Source organism: Sturnira hondurensis, unplaced genomic scaffold (genome assembly GCF_014824575.4).
Source record: "Sturnira hondurensis isolate 20B ecotype Veracruz unplaced genomic scaffold, ASM1482457v3 Scaffold0018728, whole genome shotgun sequence".
Lineage (NCBI taxonomy): Eukaryota > Metazoa > Chordata > Mammalia > Chiroptera > Phyllostomidae > Sturnira > Sturnira hondurensis.
In genome coordinates, this window is record NW_028091359.1 from 15,331,512 (window position 1) to 15,358,140 (window position 26,629).

Here is a 26,629-nt window from a genome sequence, read left to right on the forward strand (position 1 = left end):
AATAATCAAATTTTTGTTTGTTATCCATGTACAGCAACTAACTGCTTTACAAAAAAGCAAAATAATACAATATATCATCACATGTATTTACAGTGTAGTAAATATACTTTTCTGTCAAATTTTACACAAACTATGTACAGGTGAATATACTGCATTAGAAAACTGTCTGGCTGACACTGGAGTGAATTTCTTGTGAGTCCGCTGCATGACACCAAGTAAGACATGCCTCATCAGCCCAGGCGGTGAGGGGACAGTGTAAAAACAAAACCAAAAAACCCCCAAAATGAAATGGAAAACCCTAATGCCCACCAAGCAGGAAGGGCCACAGGCCTCCCCTGTGGGCCCCAGCGTCTCCCTTCTGTGGGGCAGGCACTGCTCGGGGGCTGGGCAGACAGGCACGGAGCGCCTGCCACTCTCCCCCTGAGCTACTGCACCACGTTCTCCACCCTGGCCAACGAGGGCAGGCCCCTGGGGCTGGAGTGGCGACAATGTAGGGACATCATGCACAACACGCATGTGAGGAGTTAATGTTTTCCTCTTTAAAAAGTCAGGGGGAAATAAACAACAACAACAAAAAGAACAAAAAGTCTGGGGAAACATCCACAAACCCAAAACACATGACCTACAATGTTCTTTATAAAACATCAGACTTTGCAAAATGGGCGACGTGCTCTGAACGTCAGAATTTCTCGTGCACATCACAGGTATGAGCCTAAAAAGGCATCTCCTTTTTCAGGGGAAGCATACTGGTGTGAGATTTGTCACTCATTTTAGTTGTTTGGAAAGCCAGATTTCCCTCAAAAGTCAGAAGCTCTTTAAACAAGGAAAAGTTTAAACTTGGTAAGTTTTCCAATTCCAGGATGCACTGGTCAAAAGCACTTCTGCAGTTCAGAGAAGGCTGTTCTGATTTGTGCAACGCTGACCATTTCATGAGGCGCTTCGAGTGAATTCCTTCCATTCACACACTGGAGGGAAATAATGAATACATTTAAGAAATATCATACCTTGGAAAACTTGTTTATGGAAAAATATTTTTAACAGCAAACCTTTGGAGTTTATCTATTTTGATGGGAGAAGCGAAACAGCATAACAATACCTGCTGTCATATGCACCAAACTGCCCCCAAGAGGAAAACCGGGGAACCCGAATGGCTGAAGGCTCACATCTGCTTCTGTCCCGGGAGCCAAGGCTGCGAGACCTTCCCCAGACGCACCGGGTATGCGAGGACCCGGGCCTGGACAGAGGCTCCATGCACTTGGCGTTGGGCTGTTAAGGACCCACATCTAAACTTAGTTCTAGTCTTAGCTTCTTTATGGTCTTAGTTGCTCTGTTATTATGAGCATTCTATTCTAATGCAGCCTCTATAATAGTTAAAAACAAAAGTTGAGCTGATTGCACCTGTCTTCAGTGTTTTCCAATAATTCTATGCCAAAATACCTACTAGTACTAAGGTATTTTTTCCTTTTATTTTGGCAAATGGTTCTTTTCCCAGGACTGTAAACAAATTAAAAAGATTAAATTCTTGTTATTTCTGAATATCAAAAGCAATTTTATTTACATGAACATAATTACATTGTTACTGTGTGGATAGATGTGCAATGTGTTATATTATTAAAATCAGAACACTTACATGTACCATTACTTATTGATTTAGCTGTGGAATTTAATTCACTGGAATCCCCTTATGAAACAGCACTACTGGAAACTGCCCCCTCCCGTGTTCCTCTCCCCTCCCGAAGCCATTACATTTTAAAATATGAAGGGAACTTGGAACTAGGGGTAATATCTTTTGGTAATAAATACGTTTTAGTCCTAAAGGATAACATCCCAGAGAAACCGGTCTGCATCACCATGGAAACCCCGGGCCACTGGGACCCACCCCACCGGGTGCAGCAGCAGCGCCCCTGGCGGTTCTCTGCCGTCACACCAGGCCGAGCGGTCTTTTCACAGTGATCAAACGCGATTCTGCCACACACAAGCCAAATGTTTGGCTAAAGAGATTCCTGATTCTTTTGGAGGCATGGGGGAGGAATACAAGACATTTAAACTATATTTTATCAAAGACATTATTGTTAATATACAGCATATATTCAGTTTCTGGGGAAATTATTAAACAAAATAAAAGCAACAGCTAATCAAAAAGTCACGTACCATTCCACTGTGCTATGGAGCTAATGCGAACATCTGTAAAAGTTACCTTGTAGGAACAATTTTCAACACTTTGTTCACTGGTTACCCTGCTCAGAATTATTTAGTAAAGAGGAGGAGGAGGAGAGGGGAAATGTATAATTACTATACTTAGTATAGTTTTGGCTTACAAAAGCAAAAAACAACAACTTTTAGCACATTTAAAGGTTAAAAGATAATCAGCTGGAAAAAAATAAACTAGTTCGAATGACTGAGTTTGGATCAGGCCTCAGAACCCTTCGCTTTAATCCAGTAATGTTAAGACATATGTGGTCACACTTATTTTTCTGTAATTATTGCCCATGCTGAAGGGTTAGTATTTCTTAAGACCCCACTACAAAACAGCAATCCCTCCAGTCCCGGAAGTACTGTGGCTTTAGGTGTGAAGTCACTGAGGCTTGGTCTCTATGGTTCCTTCAGTTTTGTAGGGTAAAAAAAAGTCCACAGCTAAAAGTCAGATTAAATATACTGGGGTTATCATAATGTTCCTCCCAGAAACTTCTACCTTGAAAAGTGTGTAATAAGGCTAACACTTTACTTTGCAGGATGAAGGGGAAACAGAAGGCAGAGCTCTGTGCGAATGGCCGTCACAGCTGGCCAGCAGGAGCAGTAAGAACCCATCCCCTCTCCCACTGGGATGTTCTCAGTTCAAGTGTCCTGACCTCCCACTTTCTTCGAAGTCATTCTGAACACTTGCTTAGACAGACACACCAAAAGGAGGAGGAAAGAAGTTAAAGAAAAAGCAGCATTAAATTTAGGCAATGCTTCCAAGAATGGGTCACCCGGCAACATGGCAGATGGACGGACGGGCTCTTTACAAACGTCAGGTGCAGCATCACAGCACGGTGGTGGCGGGGTCACTAGTGAAGAGCCCGCGGAAGTTAAGTCTCCTTGAAAAAGGAAAGAAAGAAGGCTTCACACGATCTTCTTAATGCTATTACGTTTGAAACTGCCAGTGCTCCTTTGCTTCTGCACTTGGCTTGCGGATCCATGGCGAGTCCGTCCACTATTACAGTGCCCGGTGGTTGGGGAGAGTTCGACGTTCTCCTTGTCAATTCCTGGGGAGAAGCAGAGCGGCCAGTTACTCCCTCTCAGGTGTTAAGCTCCAGGACTGGATCTCATGACTTGCATACAAGCCACAAGCTGGAGAATTGTTTCTGCATATTTCATTTTAATAGTTAACTGCTAGCATGTATACAAAAATTTGCCGCACAGAAAACCTCACATTTTGGTAAGCGAATTTTGCTCTCACAGCAGAAAAACAGCGTAAGGGGGGGAAAAACCCAACACAAGAAGTTGCTAGAGGCAGGCAGGCTTGAGCTGAATGGAAGGCTGGCAGCAGCCAGGGAAGACGAGAACTCCCTCCAAACCACACAGAAGCTTTTAGCAGAGGTCAGCTTCTAGCCACATATCTTCACTGGGATTTCTACACAGAATGTACATACTCTCTAGTTGCAGAAGATACTGAAATTCATCATTTCAAAAGAAAAGGCAGATGCTTTTTATTTTTTTAATCATAGTACTTGTCCTAAAGGACCTCAAATATTTACAGAGAAAATAACATACTATCACAAAGGTCACACTGTAGAATCTTTGCTTTGATCTTCTCTTTCCTACCATGGCAAGTGATCACATTCTTCGCCTTAACAGATGCCATTTGCTCCTCTCCAGAAGGAGATTAAGCCTCCAAACCCGGCCCCCGCAATGAACTCTACAAATAACCTAAGTCATGCCTTCATGACAGCAACCAGAAACAAAAATGACACACTGTTTTCCTCAGCTGAGCAAAGGTTACAACTCAGATGGGTCACAGAACGGGAGTCACCCCTGGGGAAGCGGTGACTGACGAAGGGCACGGGGGTGGCTCCTCCGGCTGCTGGTGACGTTCTGTTCCTTCATCTGCATGCTGGATTTTTAAGTGTGTTTACTTCTTTTAAAGATCATCAGATTGTAAACTTACGATCTTTGCACTTTCCTGTCTGTCCCACTTCAAGGAAACTTACCAAAATAATTACACTGATTATACCCACCTCTAGCAGAGCTACTGGTGGGAAAGCAAATAGCTGGAGAGCATGTTAGCAGCTTGTACCAAAGTGTAAAGTACCAATTGATATTTACTGATAGGAGATAACCATAATTCAGGAGTAGGGGGGAAAAGGCTGGGAAAACACTTGCCAAAATATGTTATTTCCAAATGGTGTTATTTCAGGCATTTTTTTACTTTTATCTATACTGTTTGAACTTTAAAATAAACATTAAATTTGAGAATGAAAAAATTTTCATTTTTGGATAATAGTGCTTCAGATCTACAATTTTATGTTCTAGGAAATGTACACAGACCCATCCATTCTTGGCTGGCTCACGAATAAGAAACAGATTTGCAAAGACTGCCTTCTAGGAGCCACACGGCCTCCACCAGAACTCAGCCCTGAACTCGAGTCGGAGCACAAGGCATTCGCAGGCAGGTGCAGGGCTGACCTACAGAGGCTCGGGGGCGGTCTGCTGTCCCGACCTTATCAAAGGAACCTGGGCCCATGTCAGTGATTATGAGTTACAAGTGTCAGCAACACTTCTCCAGGAGCCAAGCGTAATCTTTAAGTCTGTTCTATTCTGATCTAACCACATGTGCGAAAAGATGACGGAAGGAAACACACCACAGAAGTTCACAGAACTTTTCTCTGGGTGACAGGATTCGGGATGATTTTTCATTCCCTTCTGCACATATTAATTTGCATTTTCTCTAGAGCTATTTAAAAAAGAAACATCAAAACTGAAAGCAGGCTGCTTATCATCTCCTGAAAGGGCCTTGAATTTGTTAGTGTGGGCTCTTTTAATTGCCTTGTCTATCGCTATGGCTCGAATCTGACCCATTTATTCTCCCTTCTTGGGCCCTTCCTGGCGCATTCTGCTGTCTCCCGCCAGAACTGCTGTCGCCTTTCTCCTTCCCAATTTTCTGTGGCATTCAGGTTTACTACCTCCTGACTATACCATTCACAACTTGTACGTGTCCTATTTCCTCTACTAGAATAAAAGCACCAGAAGAGAAAAGATCATTTAAAAAGATTCATTCTTGTTTTGCTCTAAGACCTGGTTGATGTCATTTTGGTAACATTGTTTGAACTGAATGTTTCATATTAAAATGTAATGGCTGTAATCCATGGCCCAAAAGCATGCAACCCCTGATCTCCAGGGGTTAGTGCCATATTTTTAGTGAAAAAGACAATTTTATAAAAAAGCTTTCTCCATCAGGAGATCCTCTATCATGAGCTCATCAGTGCATTTCACCTTCCATTTCCTAAATTTGCATGTGACTCACAAGTGCTTTTCTGGGGTCATTTTAATAGGAAATAAGATTCTGGTAAAAGTAGGACTTTTAAAAGATAAGGGTGTGAAATGATTAGGAGATGGCCATTGGGAGAGACACAGCGTGGACCACCACTAGGGGAGCCTGTGGCCTTCTGCCAGCAACCTGCCGCCCCAGGCTCCTCTGAGTGGCCACCTCAGTGCAGCCTTGCCACTGCGAGACAGTGGCTCGTTCTGGGCGGACAGCAGTCATTACACTGCAAGGTGGCAATGCTTCTATCTGAGGACAAGGGCCTGCTCAATGACATTAAGAATTAAGATGATATATATTGTAGTTACAGCCCTTGCTGGGTAGCTGAGTTGGTTAGAGTATTGTCTTGATACACCAAAGTTGCAGGTTCGATCCCTGGTCATGGCACAAACAAGACTCAACCAATGAATGCATCAATGAGTGGAACAATAAATAGATCTCTTTCTCTCTCTAAAAATCAATCAATAAATATATTTTTTTAAATTGCAGTTACATAAATTCAGTCACTAGGGTGAAAGTGAATTCAAAGCAATACTAGGAATACTAGCAATACTAGCAATACTTCCCGATTTTCTGTGGCATTATTTATTTCATTTTCTGTTTTGTTAAGCAAATAACCTTCATATGGCTAAATATAAAAAATTAAAAGTCTTATTTACCTTTTGTTAAGTTTTAAGGGTAAAAAAAAACAAGCCACAAAATTTTACACATACCATGACCTCAACTCATAAAGAAAAGCAACTGGCAAGCGATGCACTGAAATGTTAACAGCGACTGTCTTACGAGTGGTGGCGTTATGCACGCTTTTCTTCGATTCTTCTACGAACATGTGTTCCTTTTAATTAAAAATGTTACAGAATCACTGACTTAGCCCTGTCACTCACAACGCAGAACTTCAGTGCTACGCTGAGGCCCTACTGCTTCTCTCTCATTCGATTTTCATGTTAATTCGGTTCTTGTTTTCGTGTTTTCTTCCTACTTGGGGACCCAACTCCACAAGCCACACACAGGTAAAGTGCATGGCTGTGATTCCAAATCCAACTCCACAGTAAAAAGGGTTTACATTAAGGATCGAAGCTGACATACAAATATTGGGGAGTCATTTTAAAGAAAACAATAAAATAAAACATGTATTCTACTTATTCCCAAATACAGCACCTTGAAAACGCTGAGTTGTGTGGAACAGAATGATGGTAGAATGATCAGAGTGTCAGATTATGGCATTTAGGATTCTAAGCAGCATTCCTACTTTGGAGAACCTGGGCAGCAGTCTTTCTCTTTACCCCCTAAAATCCAATCTAGACACCTCTCTAGAAGTTGGTGAAAGATCTGGTCTCAGCATTCTATAGGAAAACTTCTCAATGATCAGCCGGACCGCTCAAATGGAGACAGACCACCCCTCACTGGTATTTGCTCTACTTTAATCAGTGAGCGAACCTGGGGCTGTACTTCCCACCGAGGCTTTGCTGAGGCTTTGCATTCTGGTCTCTCATGGCCCTGTGTACTGGCTCTCCCTTCTGACCCTCAGTGGGCATAAAAGCAACAATCCACGAGGAGGCAGAAACCCAGGGGTCACCACCCAAAGGAAATAAAGGTAAAAATGCACGTGGTTCTGAGTTGCTAGTGTGAATCCCCCCGCAGAATGCTGTGCTCAAACATACAACCAGTTACGGACATGCAGGGCCGAGGGAGGTGGAGCCTCCCTACAGCGGTGTATTAACAAGCATGGAGCTTCAATGAATTGTGGTGGTTATAGATAAAGAGGAAATACTAAAAAGGCATTTCTGGACAAAATTCTGTGAATTGAGAAAATGGAAAAATAAGTATCAGATTACATTTCAGTTAAGTTGCATGTCTATTTCCTCTGCTGGAACAGAGTTCCTTGAAGGCAGGCATCAGGGTTTGTTTATTTTGACAACCAGGGATATAGATGCAGCCTGACAAATAATTAAAATAATTTTCTAAAATCCCTTTATTTTTTTAAAACACCAAAATGACTTCCCAAACTAGAATCTAATGTTTTCATGTCATAATAAAAAGGACTGGATCCCTTTCAGTTCTTGAGAAGCTGCAGAAAATGGGTTAGGTAACTTGTGAGAAGGTATAGAGCAAAAACGAAAGCCCAACAATAACCCAACCCCCCCACCGCCCGCACAGCAGTGCCAGCAGGTTACGACTCGGCACTGCCTGCTTTACCACATGTTCAATGGGCAAACCTGCTCAGAAAGTCTTATTACACGTGTGAGAATGCGGACGTGTCAGAAGACCCAGGTCTGAGTCTCGGTTGAATCACAACCCTTATCTGGCTCTGGTTTTCAAGTGGCCACTACAGTGTAGTAGGCATGCCTATTTCAAAGGGCCTTTAGAAGGATCAAAAATCTACGTGAAGTCTTTGGACGAAGATAACACAATGACTGTATAAATTAAGATTCCCCTAACACCTGAAATAAAAAAGACCGAGTGATGTACTGAAAGGAGTTTTGGAACAAAAACACAGAACTTGAATTTTATACTAGAATTTGTAAAACTACTGGAGCTAATGTAAATAAGCACAAAAACTAATAAAACAACTTCTTAGAGGAAGAAAAGGCAACTATAGCTTCTTATGCTCTAGTAAATACATTCATGAATATGTGGTAAATATGCATTTAGAAATATCTGTATTTTGGGCTAGAAATACAAAATAATAGCTATAATAATTTAAAAAACCAGTGGACTTACATCAATTGCTAACACTTCTTTCTCTATGAGGTCTGATCTTTCACATAATAGGCATAAAAGAGTAAAAGAAGAAAAGGCATCTTTTATAAAGTAAATGTGAGTGTATGGCATTTTTCCCTCTTAGTACTTAGAGCTAAGGACTACACTCCTTTTTCAAAACAACCTGGGTGACAGAGTGGATAGGCAGCTTCAATTTGTAAGGAAACACTGGGGTTAGTTTTATATTTGGGGAAAACTCTTCCTCAAACTACACAGCCTGCCTTCTCTGTTAACCCTCCCCAGGGTTTCTTGTTAACCTGCCCGTGTTAGTCCTGGGCTGGTACTGCATCTTCAGTGTTTGGGGGAGGTGGGGCAGCTCCTGATCCTCAGTCTCCTTGCCAAAGACAGGGTACAGGGTCCTGCAGAGTCAGTAAGCATCCAGACCTTAAAGCAGTGCCTTCCGAGTTCCTCAGGTGCTAAGCCAGACTGCGCTTTCAGGGATACTGCTGAATGAAGTCTCATGCTGTGTGCCCAAGACGAGAGCAAGGAAAGCAGTGTTTCGTGCAAAGATGATGAAAGTAAAGAGTACCTTGATGAGGAAACAGCTGCGTGAAAACTGCTGATTTAGAGAAAGGCAGAGAAGCTTCACAGACACAGAATGGAAGAAAAAACAAAAGTGAGTGATGCCTGTAAGATTTTTAAAAGCAGTGAAATACTATTAGGTACTGGATAATTATGTTTCCTGGTTTTCGAAAGGAATCTGGTTTTAATTATTGAACTTCGACCATTAATTTCCTAAATATTACACTCTGTAAAGAAATGGTAGAATTTACAATTTTATGGATAACTGTTTTCACCACCGTTATTACAATTAAGAATTTTAGTTTAAATCAAGAATTAAACTGAAAAACAAGAATAAAAATTGGCAGAAATTACATCAAGCAACTGTTCAGTTTACAATTATTTTTCTCCCTTACATATAGGGCAATAACAAAGAAAAAGATAAATCCAGGACACACCCAATAAAGGTCTGCGGATACCATAAGCAGTTCCCTAAAGATGTCTGAAATGACTGGAATGTTTTAAGCTGTCTCAAAGTAACTTTCTTCTACAAGTGAGACATTTAACCTTGGGAAACATATCAGGAGTGTTGCTAACTCAGAGCTAAGCCTGCAGGCCCATCTTTGAGACGTTTCTGGCTGAGCTCTAGACTGCCACAATGACACAAGCTGCGGTCGCTCTGCTGGTGGAGCAGCTTGCCCCCAGTCTGTAAAAAATGTGACCTCTGTGCGGTGCGACAGAGTGGAGCGCGGTGCACAAGGCATGCCTGCACATCCAGAGAAATGGTCCTGATGAGCTATCCCTGTGCACACGGCGGTCAGCGCTGCCGGCTTGGGGATGTGTGTAACTCCCAGCTGACCCACTTGGCTTTCCCAGGAGGGAGGCCTGCACCACAGAAGCAAGGGGAGTAGACAATGGATAGGCCTGGGCACAGCCCCAAAATAAAGAGAAAGAAGTGATTTAAAACAAAACTCAATTCAATGGGTCTTTACTAAAAAAAAAAAAAAAGTTCATTTACTAAGAGTAAAATAAGCCGATCAAAAAAAAATTAAAGATTTTTTCTAGTAAAAATATTTAAAATAGATTACAGACTTTAAAAAATTATAATATATACCTCTCATTTTTTAGGTAAAAAATATTATAAAATTGTTGCCATAATTATTACTTGATCCTTCCAAATACCCCTTTGAACTATCAAAACACTTTACAATACCAGGTACAACATGACGAGTACCACCAAACACCTCAAAATAGTTACTTGTGTGCACTTCACAGCTGTTACCGTTCTAAAGTCTGCTGACTGACTGAGGGCGGTGTCACGTCCTGTTGGCCCCTCATTCCCTGGCTCTAATGGAGTCTCTCCTGTGTAGTAAATGATGAATGTCTACAGCACTAATACCTGGAATTTTGGTTATCTCCTACAGAGTACTGTGGTATTGTTCTTGTACTTAAAAATCAAATAACTGTGTGAACAAGACGCTGTGATCAGACAGAAATAACTTCAGCTCCAAACTCAATACCGAGATCCAAAGGAAAAAACTGTCAAGTCTTTGGTGACCTCGGTCTTCCATCTTTCAATACCCCAGGGTGCCTCGTACACACCTACAAAATAGGTGTTTAAATGTTTATCAAATTAAATTACCGTGTGAAAAATATTCAGAGAACTTGGTAAATTAAAAATTAAACTTCACACTGGAAATGGAGCTATTTAATTTCTTTTTAATGAGTACTAAGTCCATACATTCCCATCTCGATTTCTGTTTCTGGTTCACTTGCTGTTACAGACGCAGGGACAATGCACTCACACTGGCTTCTAGAAAAGGCTTTCCTGCTCCTCATCTCAAAGGACCACTCCTGCCTTACGCAAAAGAAAGTCCCATCTATAGCATTTTTAGGTATACTGGGTTTATTTTCTAAGTTTTAACCTTGGTTCTTCAATTTGTGTCCATCCAGCTCAGCTACAGCGGTTCTAACAACAGATCACAAAGTCCAATCTGAAATATTTTTATGTATCATAGAGTAAACATGTCTTCTTTTCAGGCATAGGTCTTCTTTTACGTCATTCTTTTAGAGGCATCTGGGAAAATCTGAAGAGGCAAAGCTTCATGTCCATTCAGTTAAAAGGACCACACTTAACACAAATTTACAGGCACTAAATTCTGAATATTGTCCACTGGCTCCACTGAGGCCAAGTGCAATTTCTACCAGGGAGGGAGTCAGAAGACAGACATTTATGCACTTCCAAATACTGATTTATAAGACAGTCTTCTTTGTGGTAAGGGGAGAGACAAGAGGGCTATGATAATTCATCAAAAATAATGCATTTTCAGAGACAACTGCTTTATGTGAGTGACCATCACTTCCTCAAAAGCAGGTGACTGATGAATTACCACCCAAATTTTAATGTAAGTTAGGGTTAATGCTTGGGAGGTTGGGGTGGGATTTCATGAATTTCTTACCTAGCTGATGTGACCGCAGACAATGTTGGCAACCACAAGAAAACACAGCTTAGTGGCTGACCCCGCTAAGCATCACAGATCTAGAAAGCAGAATCCTCCACTGACATGGAAAGTTTGCAGCAAAAAGCTGAACTGTGTGCAGATCAGCAACTTTAGCTTTTTCACACAGGGCAACAGAGTATTCACTGGCTTCAAGTCAGTAGGCCAGGCATGGGGTGGTGTTGAGTAATGTGATTAACAAACCACACGGAGCTTTCTGAAACATTTCTGCTGGGACTTGGCTGAGGGGAGTGGAAATAGAAAAATATTCTGGTTTCTACACAGCTAAACAGCAAAGTTGAAATGCCGGACTGAGTTAGAATCTGGCTAAGATTCATTATTTCTTTTATCCCATTGGTATCAGCAAACTCAGCTCCATAAATTGAGGAGGTAAGGATACATGATTACATGGAGCTAAAGATATAAAGCAGTATACCTAATTACAAAGTATTAACTCTTGTAAGAGGTATTCCATGAGAGCAAATGACAAAAACGCAGTGATTTGATATCAAGATAAATCAGGATCCTTTCATGGAGATGATGAGCCCATAATTTAGAGATAAAAATGGGTTTTGTGGGAGAACAAAGTCACCATTGAAAAGATATACCTTTTCTCCAAAAACCTGTACGAAAATCACCTGGCAAACCAAAAGACACACAATTTACAATTTAGAGACTAGAAATGCTGAATACTGGGGTGCAGCAGGCTATTCAAACAGCCGTCTTCGGAGAACCACTGGAGGTGAAATAGCTGGTTTAGAATGTAACCAAAACCATACACGCTATTCTCCCATTTTTATAAACAATTCTAAACAACAGCTTGTAGAATAGGCTATTTAAAAAAAAAAAAGAAAAAAGCAAGTGACATGGCTCACGCCCCATCAATACAGAACATGAGCAGTTAATCCACCACCAGGGAGCCTCTGCTGGTGCGTTTGTTCTCGGCCTGATTATTTATTGTTTCCATTAGTGCGCAAAGACGGGCAGAAATCCCCCTGGCAAATAATCTGGGCAGAAAAAAAGAGTTAAATAAAAACCTAACTAGTCATTTTGACAGGTTTAACACCACTTTAGTAGCCAAAGAGGCAAAAAGTTTGCTCAAAATGAACAAACTTTAAAAACAAGAGAACCAATATAGGCAGTCTATGAATTTTCTCATTATTATCATTAGAAACAACAAATAACCTAGAAAACGGCTCTGCAGAAGAAAAGGAGTGGTGGCCTTAATGTACGGTGGATGGAAGTAATGAGACAGCAATGAACAGGCAAACAAAAGAAAAAAGAAAGGAAGGGCAGGAAGAAGACGATACACACATTGGAGCTGCAGAAAGCAATGAATGTGGTGGAGAGAACGCTAGCCTTGCTTCTAGATAAGAACTGTATGAGAAAGCAATTAATTTAGCTCTTCCAAAGCTCAGTCTCCCCACTGCACACAACATCATGAGCCTAGAATGAAATAACCCCCATGGTCCCCACAGATCCAAAATGCTGAGGTTTTGAAGCTGGGGAGCAGTGGTGAGGGAAATAACTGAGAGGCTGCAATATCTAGGAGAAAGTCGATTTTAAGTTTGGCCCTCGCTTTAGCAGCTGAAACACCACTCCCGAAGCAACAGCTCTGGCGTATCTGAGGGCAGTGCTCTCAGACCCTAGTGTGCCTAAGAGCCGCTGGGGCACTGATGGAACTACGGCGTCAACGGCTGGCTGGGACTCCAGCTGCTGCGTTTCTAACAAGCTCCCAAATGCTGCTGCTGCTGCAGGTCGAGGACCAACTTGGAGAAACACTGTCCTAGAGAGAAAGTGACAGAGGGCAAATGAACATGGTGATACGGGGGAGGGGAGCGCTGGCCAGCATTCTTATATCTCATGCCAGTAGTGGGCTGAGGGGGGAGGGGTTGCCGTACAGCCTGACAAGGCACAGGGAGAAGACTGGTGAATAAATGCTGGATCAATTAATTTGTTTCTTTTGCTGACCAAAGCTTAATAGGTAAATACAGCTATTTAATATAATGGTTTATAATATGAACTGGGTATTTGCCAAGTTCTTCAGAAGCTTCAGATTTATATATGTTTAAATGTTCATGCAAAAATGATAAAATCCTGGGGGATAAACCCCAGGATTCTATGTTTATGGGTCTTGAACAACTCAAAATAGTTATAATGCATCATTTGACTTTTAATAAGAAAATCCATGTTAACACTTAAAAGAACTATGCATAGTAACCTCCCTTACCGAATGAGGTGCTTTGTAAGTAAATTTTTCAAATAATAGAACTTTGAACACAAAACCTTTAAAAAAATCTTAGAAAGGTATCTTTCTGAATAGAAAATATGACCATAACAGAAGCCTTCCCTCCTTACCCACTGTCATCGTAACAAACAACAAACAATGGCATCGGTTCTAGAAGCAGGAGCACCTGCAGGGCCGACGGAGCTGCATGAAACCATCCCTCTGGCACTGAAGGAGCCTGGCCTGCAGGTGAGCCATTTCTGCCCTCTTGTTTACCTCAGCCCCCTGAGCTATTAGCTAGTATTTCTCAGTATAGCTACTTCTTAGCTGCATGTTGAACTGGTATACTTTTCCCACTTGGACCTAAGGGCAACTTCACAGTAAGGAGCCCTCACGGGCTTTAAGATGTTATTTCCTTGAGATGGCTTTCTTGTCTGGTTGTTTCTTTGCTCTAACTTTCCAGGGTGGCCTCTAGATGGCTGGGTTGTTACTGGCAGCAGAGAAGAGGGATACCACTATACTTCGTGTATTTTTGGATACAGCATGCTGTATCAGCAACACAGACACCCTTAGGGCAAGGTTAGTACATCCAGTAAGGGAATTATAATTCTAAACAACAAATAACCTTGGGTTGCTCTTCCTGCCCAAACTCAACTTATCAACCTTGAACACTATGGATGTGAACACTCTAAACATTTCACTGTCTTACGTATCGCTGTTTGAAAGCAGAAAGCTTTATAGAATAACAAAATTCCAGTCAGCTACAAGGAAAAGAAGAAATGTCAAGTAACCTCATGACAAAAATGAGCAAAAACTGCTTAAACTGATAATAAGGGAATTCCTAATGTTGGTATATTAATATTATTGTTCAGATGTACATAAAGATGACATTTACTGACCTGGGGAATGCTGGGAAGTTGCAAGTGAGGTCATGGAATTAGAAAGGTTAAGGTTAGCAGTAATACTAAGCTGGCTCTGCACTGCAGGAGGATAAGGAGATGTGGGTGTCAGGAGGGACTCCTCACTGGTTTCTTCATCAATTCCAGGCAAATACGTGTCAATCAAGGCATCAAGAAACTTAACAATAAGCTCAGCATAGTCTGGGATTTGTGTTTGCTGTAATGGAAAATAGGAAATTATTTTAGCTCCATTCTTTTTTTTAATCCCCTTTGAAGCCAAAAATGATTAATGCAATTTTCAGTTTGGGCTGAATTTATTACTTTCTCTTCCTCTGTTTTACAGATCATTTAAAAGGGGGGTGGGGGTAAAATTAGACTACCGTGGGGCCCACAGCTGGGAATTTTATTTGGCTTACACATTCAGACTCTAGATGAACTTGCCACTACCAAAGGCCATGCACAAAGGCCGGATTAACCCTGAGACAATACAGTGACCAGGAATGACGTCCAGTCCACTTTCCAACAGAGAAAATGGGCCCAGCACCACCGTTCTGGCTGTGATGGAGAGATCCGCTGTGAAGGGCTCAGGGTTGCTCACAATCAAACCACAAAAATTCCTGCATGATACACTCGTTTCTGTGACTTCGGGCCCATTTTTTAGTGACAACCTTCATATATCATGAGATATTCAGTGATAACTAAACAACATAAATTAAACTCCCAATTCTTAAAATGAGAACAAGATTTCTAATTCACACTGATTTAGCACCCTTGCACCTCTGACACTGCCCTAGGAACTGGCAGGGGGGTGGGGAGCGGGGGACGGGAGGGGGAAGAAACAGACCTCCTGCCTTCAAGGAACCTCAGTCAATTTTGAGATTTATAATTAAATACACATTATCTAGCACTATAACCACTAATGCCAATCGAAGAACAAACTGAACAGGAGCAAATGAGAATATAGTCAGAAAAGAATAATTCTAATCCAACGAGTTGGGAGGAAAAATACTTACGTGAGGTAGTTTTTCTTTTTTTTTTGCATTATGTAATTTTTTTAAAAATTGAGATTTAATTGATATATAACATTAATTTCAGGTCATGACATAGATTTTAACTCTAGGTATTGCTCCTTCCTAATTACAAGACACTTAAGTGTGTGCATCAGGCTCATCCAATATATGAGGGACAGAGGGCAGAAAAGTTTACAGAGGTTTACCATTCCGCTCTAAAAAGTCCAGCACAAATTGAACTGAGTGGTTTTCTGTAAAAATTAATACAGAAACATACTAAAGGTGCTGCCTTTTCGAATCACGTGGTGGAAATTTCTATAAAAATGATGGATGTGTTCACCGTGAATCATCATTCTGGGTTTAGTGTACTGTGTGCTCTTAAAGCAGGCACACTGATGGGAACAAAAACTTTCCTTTTGTCAAGTAAACAATTTTTTTCTTACCTTTGAAAAGGGTCCTGCAAACCGCCACAAGCCATTAAATCCAAAACCTGCAACAAATCAAATGTTATTCTTACAACAAGCATGAGACTCTTTTAATCTTAACAGAGCTAACCATACAGAAAACCACACCTACACCGAAAAAAAAAACAGTTTTAGAACGTGTCCAAGTACACCAAACTCACTTAACGTCAACTCAGTATAAAACCATATTTTAATTTTAAAAACAGTTGTCAACCAGTTATTTACTGACCATGAAATTAAAAGAGTCAGAAAAGAGCACACGAAGAGAGAAGCATAACCAAGAGGACCCCTTATAAAGAACCCTTTAGTCCATGTGTCCTGTAACGGTGCGCGTGTTAGCAAGTGCGTCGACCACCCCCCGTCCGAAATTTTTATTTACTTTGCAGGTAAGATGTCTGGTACTGTGGTGGGGACTCTTCATGGTACACCACACTCTGCACAATTCCATGAATTGGATTTAATAAATTTGGATCTTGGCACAACGACAATAAGGTGTTGATCTTAGAGTCCAACAAATTGTGCCTAAAAAATAAAAATCAACAGAGGAACATTTTAAAGAAAAATGAAATGAAACTATACACAGAAGAACATATATATTCCCCAGAACCATTCGATAAAGGTGAAGGGAGAGGAGTGCATTTTAATTGTTAGTACTTTCCCAAATTTTCTACAGTGAATCTGTGTGTCTGCTCTATTGCTACTGTTATTTTTAGCCTTCAGGGAAAATACAGTAAAAGCACCAACTTGTACTGTCATACGACCATGCTTAACCCCTGAAGACGGGGACTGTCTGCTCAAGACACGGCTGGCTCCCGTCGGCCACTCAGCATGCTTTAGGGTCATTTCTTCCTGCTGACTGTTGATAGGTACCCAGAAAGTTCAATTAAATTTAAATATTAACTTGTGCTTAATAAATGTCGAATTAGATGAAACAAGGCAAGCAAAGTTAGTTTGGAGGAGGTAGAATATATGATCCAATTCAAACTTAAGAGAAAATTGACTATTTCTAAGCAGGCTACCATCCATTAAAATAACCAAGAGCCAACTATTTAAAAATCTAAAAATTTTAAATGAGTTTTAACAAAAATAAAGAAATAATGATACCACATAGAAGACCTAAATCAGGAAAAGAATTTCCCCAGATTCTCTGAGAATACTTTGAGACCAGTAAGATTTTCACCCTTAAGAAAGAATAAAATTCATCTCCCAAAGAGGTCAATTTTGTTTTCACTTAGCTGTGGATAAATACAAAAACACTACAAAAAAGAAACCAAAACAGGCACGCTGATGTAAAGATGGAAATTTAATGGTTTGCTCCTAATGAGAAAATAAACAATGCTTATCATGATGAACCACTAAAGTCAACAGATTAATAAAATGCTTTTCCTAACATGTCTTATGCCAAAACTAGTCTCGGCCCCATTAAACCACTGTCTCTAAGCTAAAATCACCGTCACACTGTCTTACGTTCCCTTCTCCACAGCCAGTGAATGCAGCTGGATGGTGCTTTTCCTAAGCTTCTATAAAACATCTGACTTCAAGATAGACACAAAAATTAGACACGAAAGGAGATACTTACACAACAGGAAAAACTTTGGGGAAAACAACACTGGCTTCTGCTAAATATTCATACAGAATTCGCTGATCAAACTCGTCCGTGGTATATTTTACCAGGGTAGCCTGCCGAGATGAGAAAAAGTCAACAGAAAACATTTCATTTTGTGGCTGAACTGTTATTTGTTTTGAGAAGCAGAAGACAGCCTTCCTTTCACATTTTAATATTTAAGGATTTCCTAAGAGGAGATTGGGAACAAAAACTTGGGGGAAGAAAAAACCCTCAAAAAGCGAAAAACCTTACCAGAACAGTGAGAAGAAGTGCTTGGATCTTTGGATCGGTAAGCACCTCCTCATCCAAGAGAACATTCGACTCGGACACCGAGACTTTCCGTAAGTGCGGGTGCTGCTGTGCTGGGGAAACCCTCCGAGTTTCTGCAGTGGGATGTGGATCAACACCATCAGCTGCGATCATCGAAAATACACGCTAGACACACTTCACCTAATGTACTTGGACGTCACTTCTAAAATTCAATAGCTTTTTAGTTGACATTTAAAATATCAACATAAACATCATGCAGAATTACCACTCACCTATACTAAAGTTCTGACTGTTTACAATGCTACATATATGGTTACTTTTTACATTGATTGCAGGATAATGGTCTTTTTAAGAACTGTATAGCTTATCTTTTTAAAAAAATAAATGTCTCCATATCTCATCCTAAAGATTCTAAGAAACAGCAAGAAAGCAAACATGGCTTTAATGTACTTTTCCACTTGATTTGCAATGATCTAGATTAATTATTAACTTTGTTTCTCACCCATTTCATAATCAGTTTCTGCTACTCTCCTCATTTTGGGGGGTGTTGTGATCCCTGATTCCATTTCTTGCCTTTTAGGAGCCTTTGTGTCTGATATCAAGTGATCAAAACTTTTCCTTGTTCCTATAAACAAAAGTTACAGAATATGCAAGTTCATTAACCACAGTGTCTGTGATTAAGAATATTCTAAAAAGAAAATGTTTCGACACAAGTGTTTAAGTTTTCACTTAAGGACCCAAAGAAAGCTCACGCATATCCCTGAGGCAGGGTGGTTTTCCTTTATTCTGCATGTTCTCCAGGAATTTGGCCCCTTCGCTTTCTGTTTCAGGACATGATGTACCTACCTGGTCCAAATTAACCTGAGATCACATTCACTGCACTGGAGGTACACGGAACGCAGCAACAGTACTGCACTGGGTAGGAAATAAATAGGAGGCATGTACTGTTCGTCAGCAAAGCTATGCCTGAACAGCCTTTTTTCAATTTAAGAAATACTGCTAGTGCCAAGAATTAGATATTAATATGTGAAGAACTTCCAAAAGTAGGCAAATTCGAAGTTTGAAAACAAATCTGCATGCATGCCCAAATATTAAATCATGGATACCCTGCAAGATGCTTCAAAAATAGTAAATAGTACCACCACCCACTTGCCTTTGAGTTTCTCCAATCATGCATCACACTAATGTTAACTAGCTTTCCCTTATCAAATGCAGAAGTACTGGAACTGGATTACTGTACTCGGAAGGTGCACTCAGTCCTGCCCATTCCGCTCCAGAAATCCATCCCAAACCTGGTCCCTCTTTTCCATTCTCCCGCTGCTCTGCCTTAGCGCAGGCCTGCACTGTCCTTTTGTTTGGATTGCTGTATCAACCTCTGAACTGAAATGGCCCCCTTGCCAAAAATCTCTTCCTATTTCTCCACACTGAAGCCAAAACACTTTCCTAAAAAATAGATTTGGCAATGTCCCTTGTCCTACTTAAAGATCCCTGCTGAACACAATTAGGCTAAATCTCTTAACACGGCATACAGTCTCTCACAATTTAGTTACAATCCTTCTCTAGCCTCATTTTCTGCCCAATTGTTTTTTCTGACTTTTCTTTATTCGTATTATTCCTATTCTCTTGAATGCCTTCCTTTCTTGTCTTCTATCTACCTGGCAAGAGTGTATTAAAATCTTCAAGACCAGTTCAAATGTTACCTCCCTTCTACAGCTTTTCCTAATTTCCCCAGATCTTCAGGCTCCCTCCTCAAGACCTTCTACTTTTGTGGTCCCTGGGGATGCTGTTACCAGCTGAGTGCAAGTCTCAGCCACCAAACCGCGAGCTCTTCAGAGCCGAGGCTGTAACTTTTTCACTGAGCGTGTGGGTTGAGTGGAATCAATATTGCATTTTCTCCGAAATCAGTTTTCATTTACAATGTCCTTGGCACGAAATTCAAGAATTACAAAACCAAGTAACTAGGAAACTCCTAGAAGATTATTTATGGTCTGGTATAACAGAAAGGAGCTCAAAGAAAAGCTAATAGTCTTTATGTGACTAATTAACAGTAATTAACATTTGCAGTTTTAATTTCTTTTATGGTTTACTGGCAGGCTATTTCACACTTCATTTGTTCACTGATTTCCTTAAGAACATAGATTTTCCCCAATACCTAAAGATACTTAAAAATATACTTGCGTGGATAACTGAAACCCACTGAGACATCCTTAGTGTCGGTACTGAAATATGGACCCCAATGTATTTCAGTAATACCGAACACCGTAGCCAAAGTTGTGCAAGGGCCCCTCTGCGTTTCCTCTGTGGGGAGGTGGAATCCGTGAGCTCTTTATTGACGTTAGCTGCTGAAAAGGGAAAGGGGCTCACAGCATGTTACATGTACGTCTCACTGGCAAATGCTGATGTGAGTGAGCAATCTCAACTGTCGAGAACTTTATCTTCTTATAGTAAGTAAAAAAGACAGTAACTGAAAATCTTACCTTTTTGTCTTTTCAAGAAAGAATGGCAAATAAGTATTATTATAGCTTCATGCCATATTAATGTACTCTGTTCTCAGATGACAATTTTAGGAACTGCACTGTGAAAAGCCCTGCATGTGATGTGAGTGCAGCCAGACTCTTCCCTTCTTGTGAGTAGCTAATGTCTCTCCTACGCCCACTTCCCTGCTGCCTGGCAAGGGCAGAACAGAATAAGGGCAGCTAAAGAATTTAGTCTTAGAAGTAGAAAGAAAACTGTTTTAAGATCTCATTCTCACGCCTGTATCTTAATTGATATGGCTTAACTGATCTATCAAACTCTCTTGTAAGTGACATAAAAAAATTTTGCTACATCAAAACCAGGAAATTTTGATAATCTTGAACAGCTCCAAACAATTCTCCAAGAGTAAAAGTATCTGAGCATTTAAAAAAAATAATTCTGAAAAAAAACTCTACATAATTTAGAGACACTAACCAAGCAACTTCTTCGTGTTGGCCTGAGAAGGCTGCCCCATGTCCAAGCTCATGGATTTCCTGGCTCGGGGACTGGTCTGGCCCACAGTTGGATATGTGGCTGCAAGGTACCCTTCAGAACCTTTGGGAGAGGACCATGGTTGGTTCTCCTTCAGTGTCCTGGGAGATTTAAGCAATTGAGAAGAATTGATCAACACGGTGAGGAACACAACCACTGTTTGCCCCTCCCAAATGGATGTCCCGTGATAGCCATCACCTAATTTTAAAATTGTGAATTAAAGGGCTTTAGGGTACAAACTCAAGGTATCTTCAGAAAGTACTCACTTTTTGCCATGGTATCTTATACATAGCAGGTACTCACTAAATGCTCAATAAAATTGTACTACATTAATTTTTTTAAAGATTTTATTTATTTATCTTTAGAGGGGAAGGGAAGGAGAGAGGGAGAGAAATTATCAATGTATGGTTGCCTCTTGTGTGTCCCCTGCTGGGAATTGGCCTGCAACCCAGGCATGTGCTCTGACTGGGAATCGAACTGCAATCCCTTAGTTCACAGGCCTGCGCTCAATCCACTGAGCTACAACCAGCCAGGGCTGTACTACACTGATTTTTAAGTCAGGGAAAATCAAGTCTAAATAGATGACTGTATTCTTAGTTCAAAAAGCAAGAAAATCAACCTAAATTTATGTTTGACAGGAGATCACACATAAACTCACTCTCCTCTTTCCAAAATAAAAGGACACTATCTCACAGGAATGACTCAAGAATAAAACCACTGAGGCCCTGGCCAGGTAGCTCAGTTGGTTAGAGCGTCATTCTGACATGCCAAAGTTATGGATTTGATCCCTGGTCAGGGCACATAAAAGAATCAACCAATGAATGCATAAATAACTGGAAGAACAAATTGATGTTTCTTTCTCTCAAATCAATTAAAAAAAGGACTATCAAAAACCAAGTATGTCTAGAAAACTGTTGCACACCTGTTAAAATTTTAATTGGAAATTATTAGGGGCTTTTAGTCAAAAAGTGGGATAGTGATAAGTTGAATGACATAAGCTCTTCAAATATCACATTACTTTCCTATGTTCAACACTACTTAAGAGTTAGATATTTTTGTTTAGTTGAAAATATAAAAAAATCCCCACATGATGACATTTTCATGCAATTTCTCTGTTACAGAGAAAAAAATACTACCTTAAAACCATATATACCAGTAGACATAATTTTATTATCTTATCATCTAATTCTGTGATAAAAATTTGTAAATAACTTTAACGTGATATAAGTAAATATAATAAACATGTTGCCACACAATTTGTTTTACAAATCTACATAGCTTAGTTTATCATTAAGCATGCAATGTTGTTATATTTCATGATAGTCTTTTCCTAGACCCTTTCCTGTCACCTAATACTTTTAAAGATCATCTCTTTCATTATTCACCTGGTTTGTGCTTAAAAGGAGGAAACTGATATTAACGTGAGATTAGAAGGAGAATTCTCCTACTAACCCACATAAAATATTGTACATTTAACCAATGAGTTTTGATTTACACACTCTTCCTAGATTACCTCCATATTCCCTTCGGGATTTTTATGCTGCACACCTCCACTAGCATATGAAACTGAAACCTGATTATCATTATGTGATTGTGGAGAAGTCCATTTACCTATAGCTGGGGTCGCCATGATGAATGGGATATGTATCCATAGGAACATTTTCCACTGAAATATCAGTAAGAAGAAGAGACTTTCTATGTTTTAGGCTACAGCGACTTCGAACCTCCTCGGACACCGTGAGTAAAGCTAAGAGGAGAAAGAAGGCAGATTAGAAATGTTAACATATCAGCTGACTTAAACAGGAGACACTTCTTACAACTTCCTGAAAAGGGTAATAGCTGTTCACCTGAGGGAGTGTGAGGTCTCAGGATACAAAACACTGAGGACAGACTTAGAGAATGCTTTAAATGACTGGCTGTGCATAAACATGAAATATACAAAGAAACTTCACAGGCATCCATATTTCGAGTTCTCTGATGTACATTTGATCACAATACAAAGGAGGCAGAGCAGGTACTATGAGTCCATTTCTTAGATAAGGAAAAATACTGACATGTTCAATGATTTGCCCAAGGTCAAACGATTCAAACAAAAAAGCTGCCACAAACTGAAGTCTGCTAAATTGGGAACCATCCCTTCCATCAAATGACTTTGTCCAAGAACTGTATTATGCGTAAGTGTGAAGTATTTCTGGGCAGAGAAATCAGGGAAGAGCAGAGGAGGAAGGTTTAATGGAATGGTGGGGATAAACCAACTTTGTAGGTAAGTAACAAAAGGAATCAGGAAAGCTTATTAAAGAGGAAGAAAGGAACTCCTAGGAAATGGCAAATATATTACCTTAAAATAGCCTCTCCACTTGGAGAGGTACTAAAAAATGATGCCTGTTAAATTTAGAGAAAGAAGACAGAATCAGGAGGGATGCTTAAGGGCCCAGGGCACTGGGCCGAAGAATTCAGATTTTATGACAGATAATAGGGGCCAAAAAATGTCTTGAATCAAAAGTGACAAAGGGAACATGCTTAGGATTTTAATGCAAATTCTTTTATAAAGAAAAATGTTTTGGCAAAACTTTCAAATTTTTAAATACTTTTTAAAAGATTTTATTCACTTATTTTTAGAGAGGGGGAAGAGAGGGAGACAGATAGGGAGAGACGATCGATTAGTTGCCTCTCACACGCCCCCTGCTGGAGACCAGGCCCACAACCCAGCCATGTGCCCTGACTGGGAATCAAACCGCCATCTTTTGGTTCGCAAGCCAGCACTCAATCAATTCACTGAACCACACCACCCAAGCCAGGGCTAAAACTTTCAAAATTTAATTACCACCACAGGACTGGATTGTGAATTCTTCACCCTGCTAAGCAACTGGCTAAAGGACCTACAGGTGTCTGTATCTTTTTGTAGGTCCTTATACAGAGATATGGTAAGATTAACTTGGTCTATTGTGCATTTTTACCTGCTAAATAAGCCACGCTCTGCGTATTCACCTCAAATTTGTCACAATTTCTATGTTTGTTAACCAGAGTTAGTAGCGTATGCAAAATTCTGACTGTTCTTGCAACAATGGCAGGTGAAGGATGTCTGTACCCTACAAAAAATAAAAACAAGAAGTTACTTTATTCTTCCAACAAGTATTTGCTGAGTTCGTATTTGGTGACTAGAAGTCCTGCAAGGAAAGGAGGTAGAAGGGTTAACTCCTGCCTTTCAAGAATAAACATTTGGGAAGGCAAAACATACATCTGTGAGTAGTTATACACAGTATTAAATACCAAGTTGTGTAGAACAGAATAATATTTCTTGGAACTCTATGGTACCTCGGGGAGATGAAAATTAGGAAAGATGATGGTGTTTTAGATATTCCATTCCCTGAAGCAGCAGAGATTTAAAAAAAAAATCTATGAAGCTCACTTTAAGATAGCTTTACAAAATAGGATTCTATTGATTAAAGATGGTTTTTTTAACTTAAAGAAAAAATCCCAATGACACAGAAAGTGTATATTCTCAGAGCCCAACAAACAGGGTTGATAAAAGGGTAAAGCCCGATTTTCAGACAGCATTTAATCACTAACACTGCTTCACTTTTAAATAGGGGTTTGTACACTGAAAATATCTGGTATTTTTTTGGAAATACAGAATAAGCAAGCACTTTACCAGCCCCACTGCAGTTCCTCTTCTTGGTACCCTGTGGTAAGTGTAGTATCTTCTGAGCAATCCCTATTCAGTTTAAAGATTTTAACTGTCAGTATTGTTTGCAGTGGTGAAATCGAATGCAGGGTGGGGCAAAAGCAGGTTCTCAGTTGTTTATATGGAAAACAATACAGTAATTAATCCATAACAGTACAAGAATACACTCTGTTTCGTGTTTCGTGTACTCACAACTACAAACCTACTTTTGCCCTACCCTGTATATACATTCGCAGTGGTGGGTGTATGTACTATATTAAGTCAAAACTGAGGGAACCTCCATGATCCTTCCCTCAAGCCTAAAATCACTCAAATCGATATAAAACTATGGACTCAAGTTCTACCTTGAGTCTCTATTGTGGCCAAATCCAAGGCTGCTTAAGACCGCTGGTCTGTGCCAGCTTCTTCTTCCAGGCTGTCCTTTCCACTGCTGTTGCCTCCACTCACCACTGCTAGCTGCTCCTGCTGCCTGCCCTATCTGGCCGTGACTGACCTGTGTCAATAAGCCAGATTAGGGGACAAATGAGCTGCCTCTGAGAACAGCTAGAGATCACATCCATAGCCAAGACAGAAATTAGGAGGGGGGAGGGGGGAGTACCAAAAAGGTGATGTAATAACGAGACTGATTAACAATAAATAAGAAACAAGTTGAAGAAAATCTGTAACCAAATCACTAAGATAACATTTTCTAACATGTTACTCCAATAATATTTACTTGCAGTCTGCCTTATTTTGATAATCAAAAAGATGTATTAGTGTTAACTAATACATAGCTATAAGAAGGTTTAGCACTTAGGAATTTTATAAAAATCAACTCTTGCTTTTTAAAGAAAATCTGATATTTGATGTGGAAATTAGGCTCTATTAAAATATATATTAAACAAAACATAATTCAATAAAGCAGATAAAATTTGCTTTCATAGTAAACTACATGAGTCAAATTATTTCAATTTATTTCTAGCAATTATTTTAAGTACTTCTGGATTCTTGATACCATTTCATAAAAATATTCCGACACTAGCCCTTCTACCTTTTAAGAGGTGCCCAACCAGGGCGAAGTTGAAGTTTGAGTTGAAATTGAGTCCAACGAAATGGTCCATTTGCTTGCAGTGCCATTCCAGAGGGTTCCGGATTGCCATAAACACCTCCTCCGGGCTCTGTTAAAGACAGGCATGAGAGCTGATGGGTTCACTCAGGGACCTCCCTCAAAGGGCCCCTTACTGCTTCAATAGCTATGACAAGATGAGTAATCCTTTCAAGCTGAGAGAAATCATTTCAGATGACTACTGAAAACCACAGAAGAACATTCAAGGTACTCCAAATTAATTAGTGCAAGACAGGCAATCACATACATAATAAGATGATGAAAGATGAAGTGCAAAATAAATGACTGTCAATTTATATCCTGGTGACTTTTTAACAAATGTAATTATTTTTCTTTCAACAAGACCACCACTGTATGGTCTTTTTGTGTACCTGGTGTTCTGTGTACATGGTGACGAAAAATCCATGGGAATGAAAAGAGTTCATATTTATTGAGTGTCTATAGTATTCAATAATATCAGATGCATTATTATATTGAAACCTTAAAGCAATCCTATGTAGTAAGGTTATTAGTGCCCTTTTATAGACTTATGCATTATTTATTCTTTTATTTATCAAAGACTTATTATTGTGTGGTTTCGATGTGCTAGGCAGAGTTCCAGGTTTTGCAGATAACTAAACAGCTAAAAAGTACTCACCCTGGTGGACTTTACATTCTAGTGTGGGAAAATGAGAAAATTGAAACTCCCAAATGTTATGCAACGTTCCCAGGATAATTAAGATTTTAACAGTGTTTCCTAAAGTGTGGTTCCAGAAATATCTGCTTTAAAGTCAATGAGGATGCTTGTTTGAAGGTGGAAAGTAATGGGTCCCACCTCTGAATCACGAGAGGTGGTTAAGTCCCAGGAATTTGCTTTTTTTTTTAAAGAACCCCACTGATGTCCTTACGCATAAAGAATTTTGAAAGCAGACTTCCGCCAAGATGGAGGCATAGGTGGAAACACTGTGCCTTCTCCCACAACCAAGTTTGAATACAACAAAGGTTTGGAGAAAAAAAGACACAACCAAAGGACAGAAAATTGAATTATACAGAAGTCCGACTACATCTAACCGTTCAACGGGGACGGTAAGAGGGGCT

At 40.1% G+C, this 26,629-nt stretch overlaps 1 protein-coding gene across 4 annotated transcripts in view; it reads right to left on the reverse strand.

The window, feature by feature from the left end:
- Nucleotides 1-26,629, reverse strand: part of NF1 (neurofibromin 1) — a 233,814-nt gene continuing 207,185 nt past the window's right edge. For all 4 annotated transcript variants that reach the window (XM_037069749.1, XM_037069751.1, XM_037069750.1 and 1 more), the window contains 12 exons: nucleotides 25,478-25,604; nucleotides 23,720-23,851; nucleotides 22,374-22,509; nucleotides 20,706-20,863; nucleotides 18,259-18,381; nucleotides 17,739-17,869; nucleotides 17,460-17,560; nucleotides 16,260-16,402; nucleotides 15,860-15,906; nucleotides 14,407-14,623; nucleotides 3,129-3,245; nucleotides 1-965 (listed from right to left, as the gene is read on the reverse strand). In XM_037069749.1, the coding sequence (XP_036925644.1) occupies nucleotides 928-965; nucleotides 3,129-3,245; nucleotides 14,407-14,623; nucleotides 15,860-15,906; nucleotides 16,260-16,402; nucleotides 17,460-17,560; nucleotides 17,739-17,869; nucleotides 18,259-18,381; nucleotides 20,706-20,863; nucleotides 22,374-22,509; nucleotides 23,720-23,851; nucleotides 25,478-25,604 (1,470 nt within the window). In that variant the 3' untranslated portion in view covers nucleotides 1-927. The remainder of the gene's footprint in view (nucleotides 966-3,128; nucleotides 3,246-14,406; nucleotides 14,624-15,859; nucleotides 15,907-16,259; nucleotides 16,403-17,459; nucleotides 17,561-17,738; nucleotides 17,870-18,258; nucleotides 18,382-20,705; nucleotides 20,864-22,373; nucleotides 22,510-23,719; nucleotides 23,852-25,477; nucleotides 25,605-26,629) is intronic.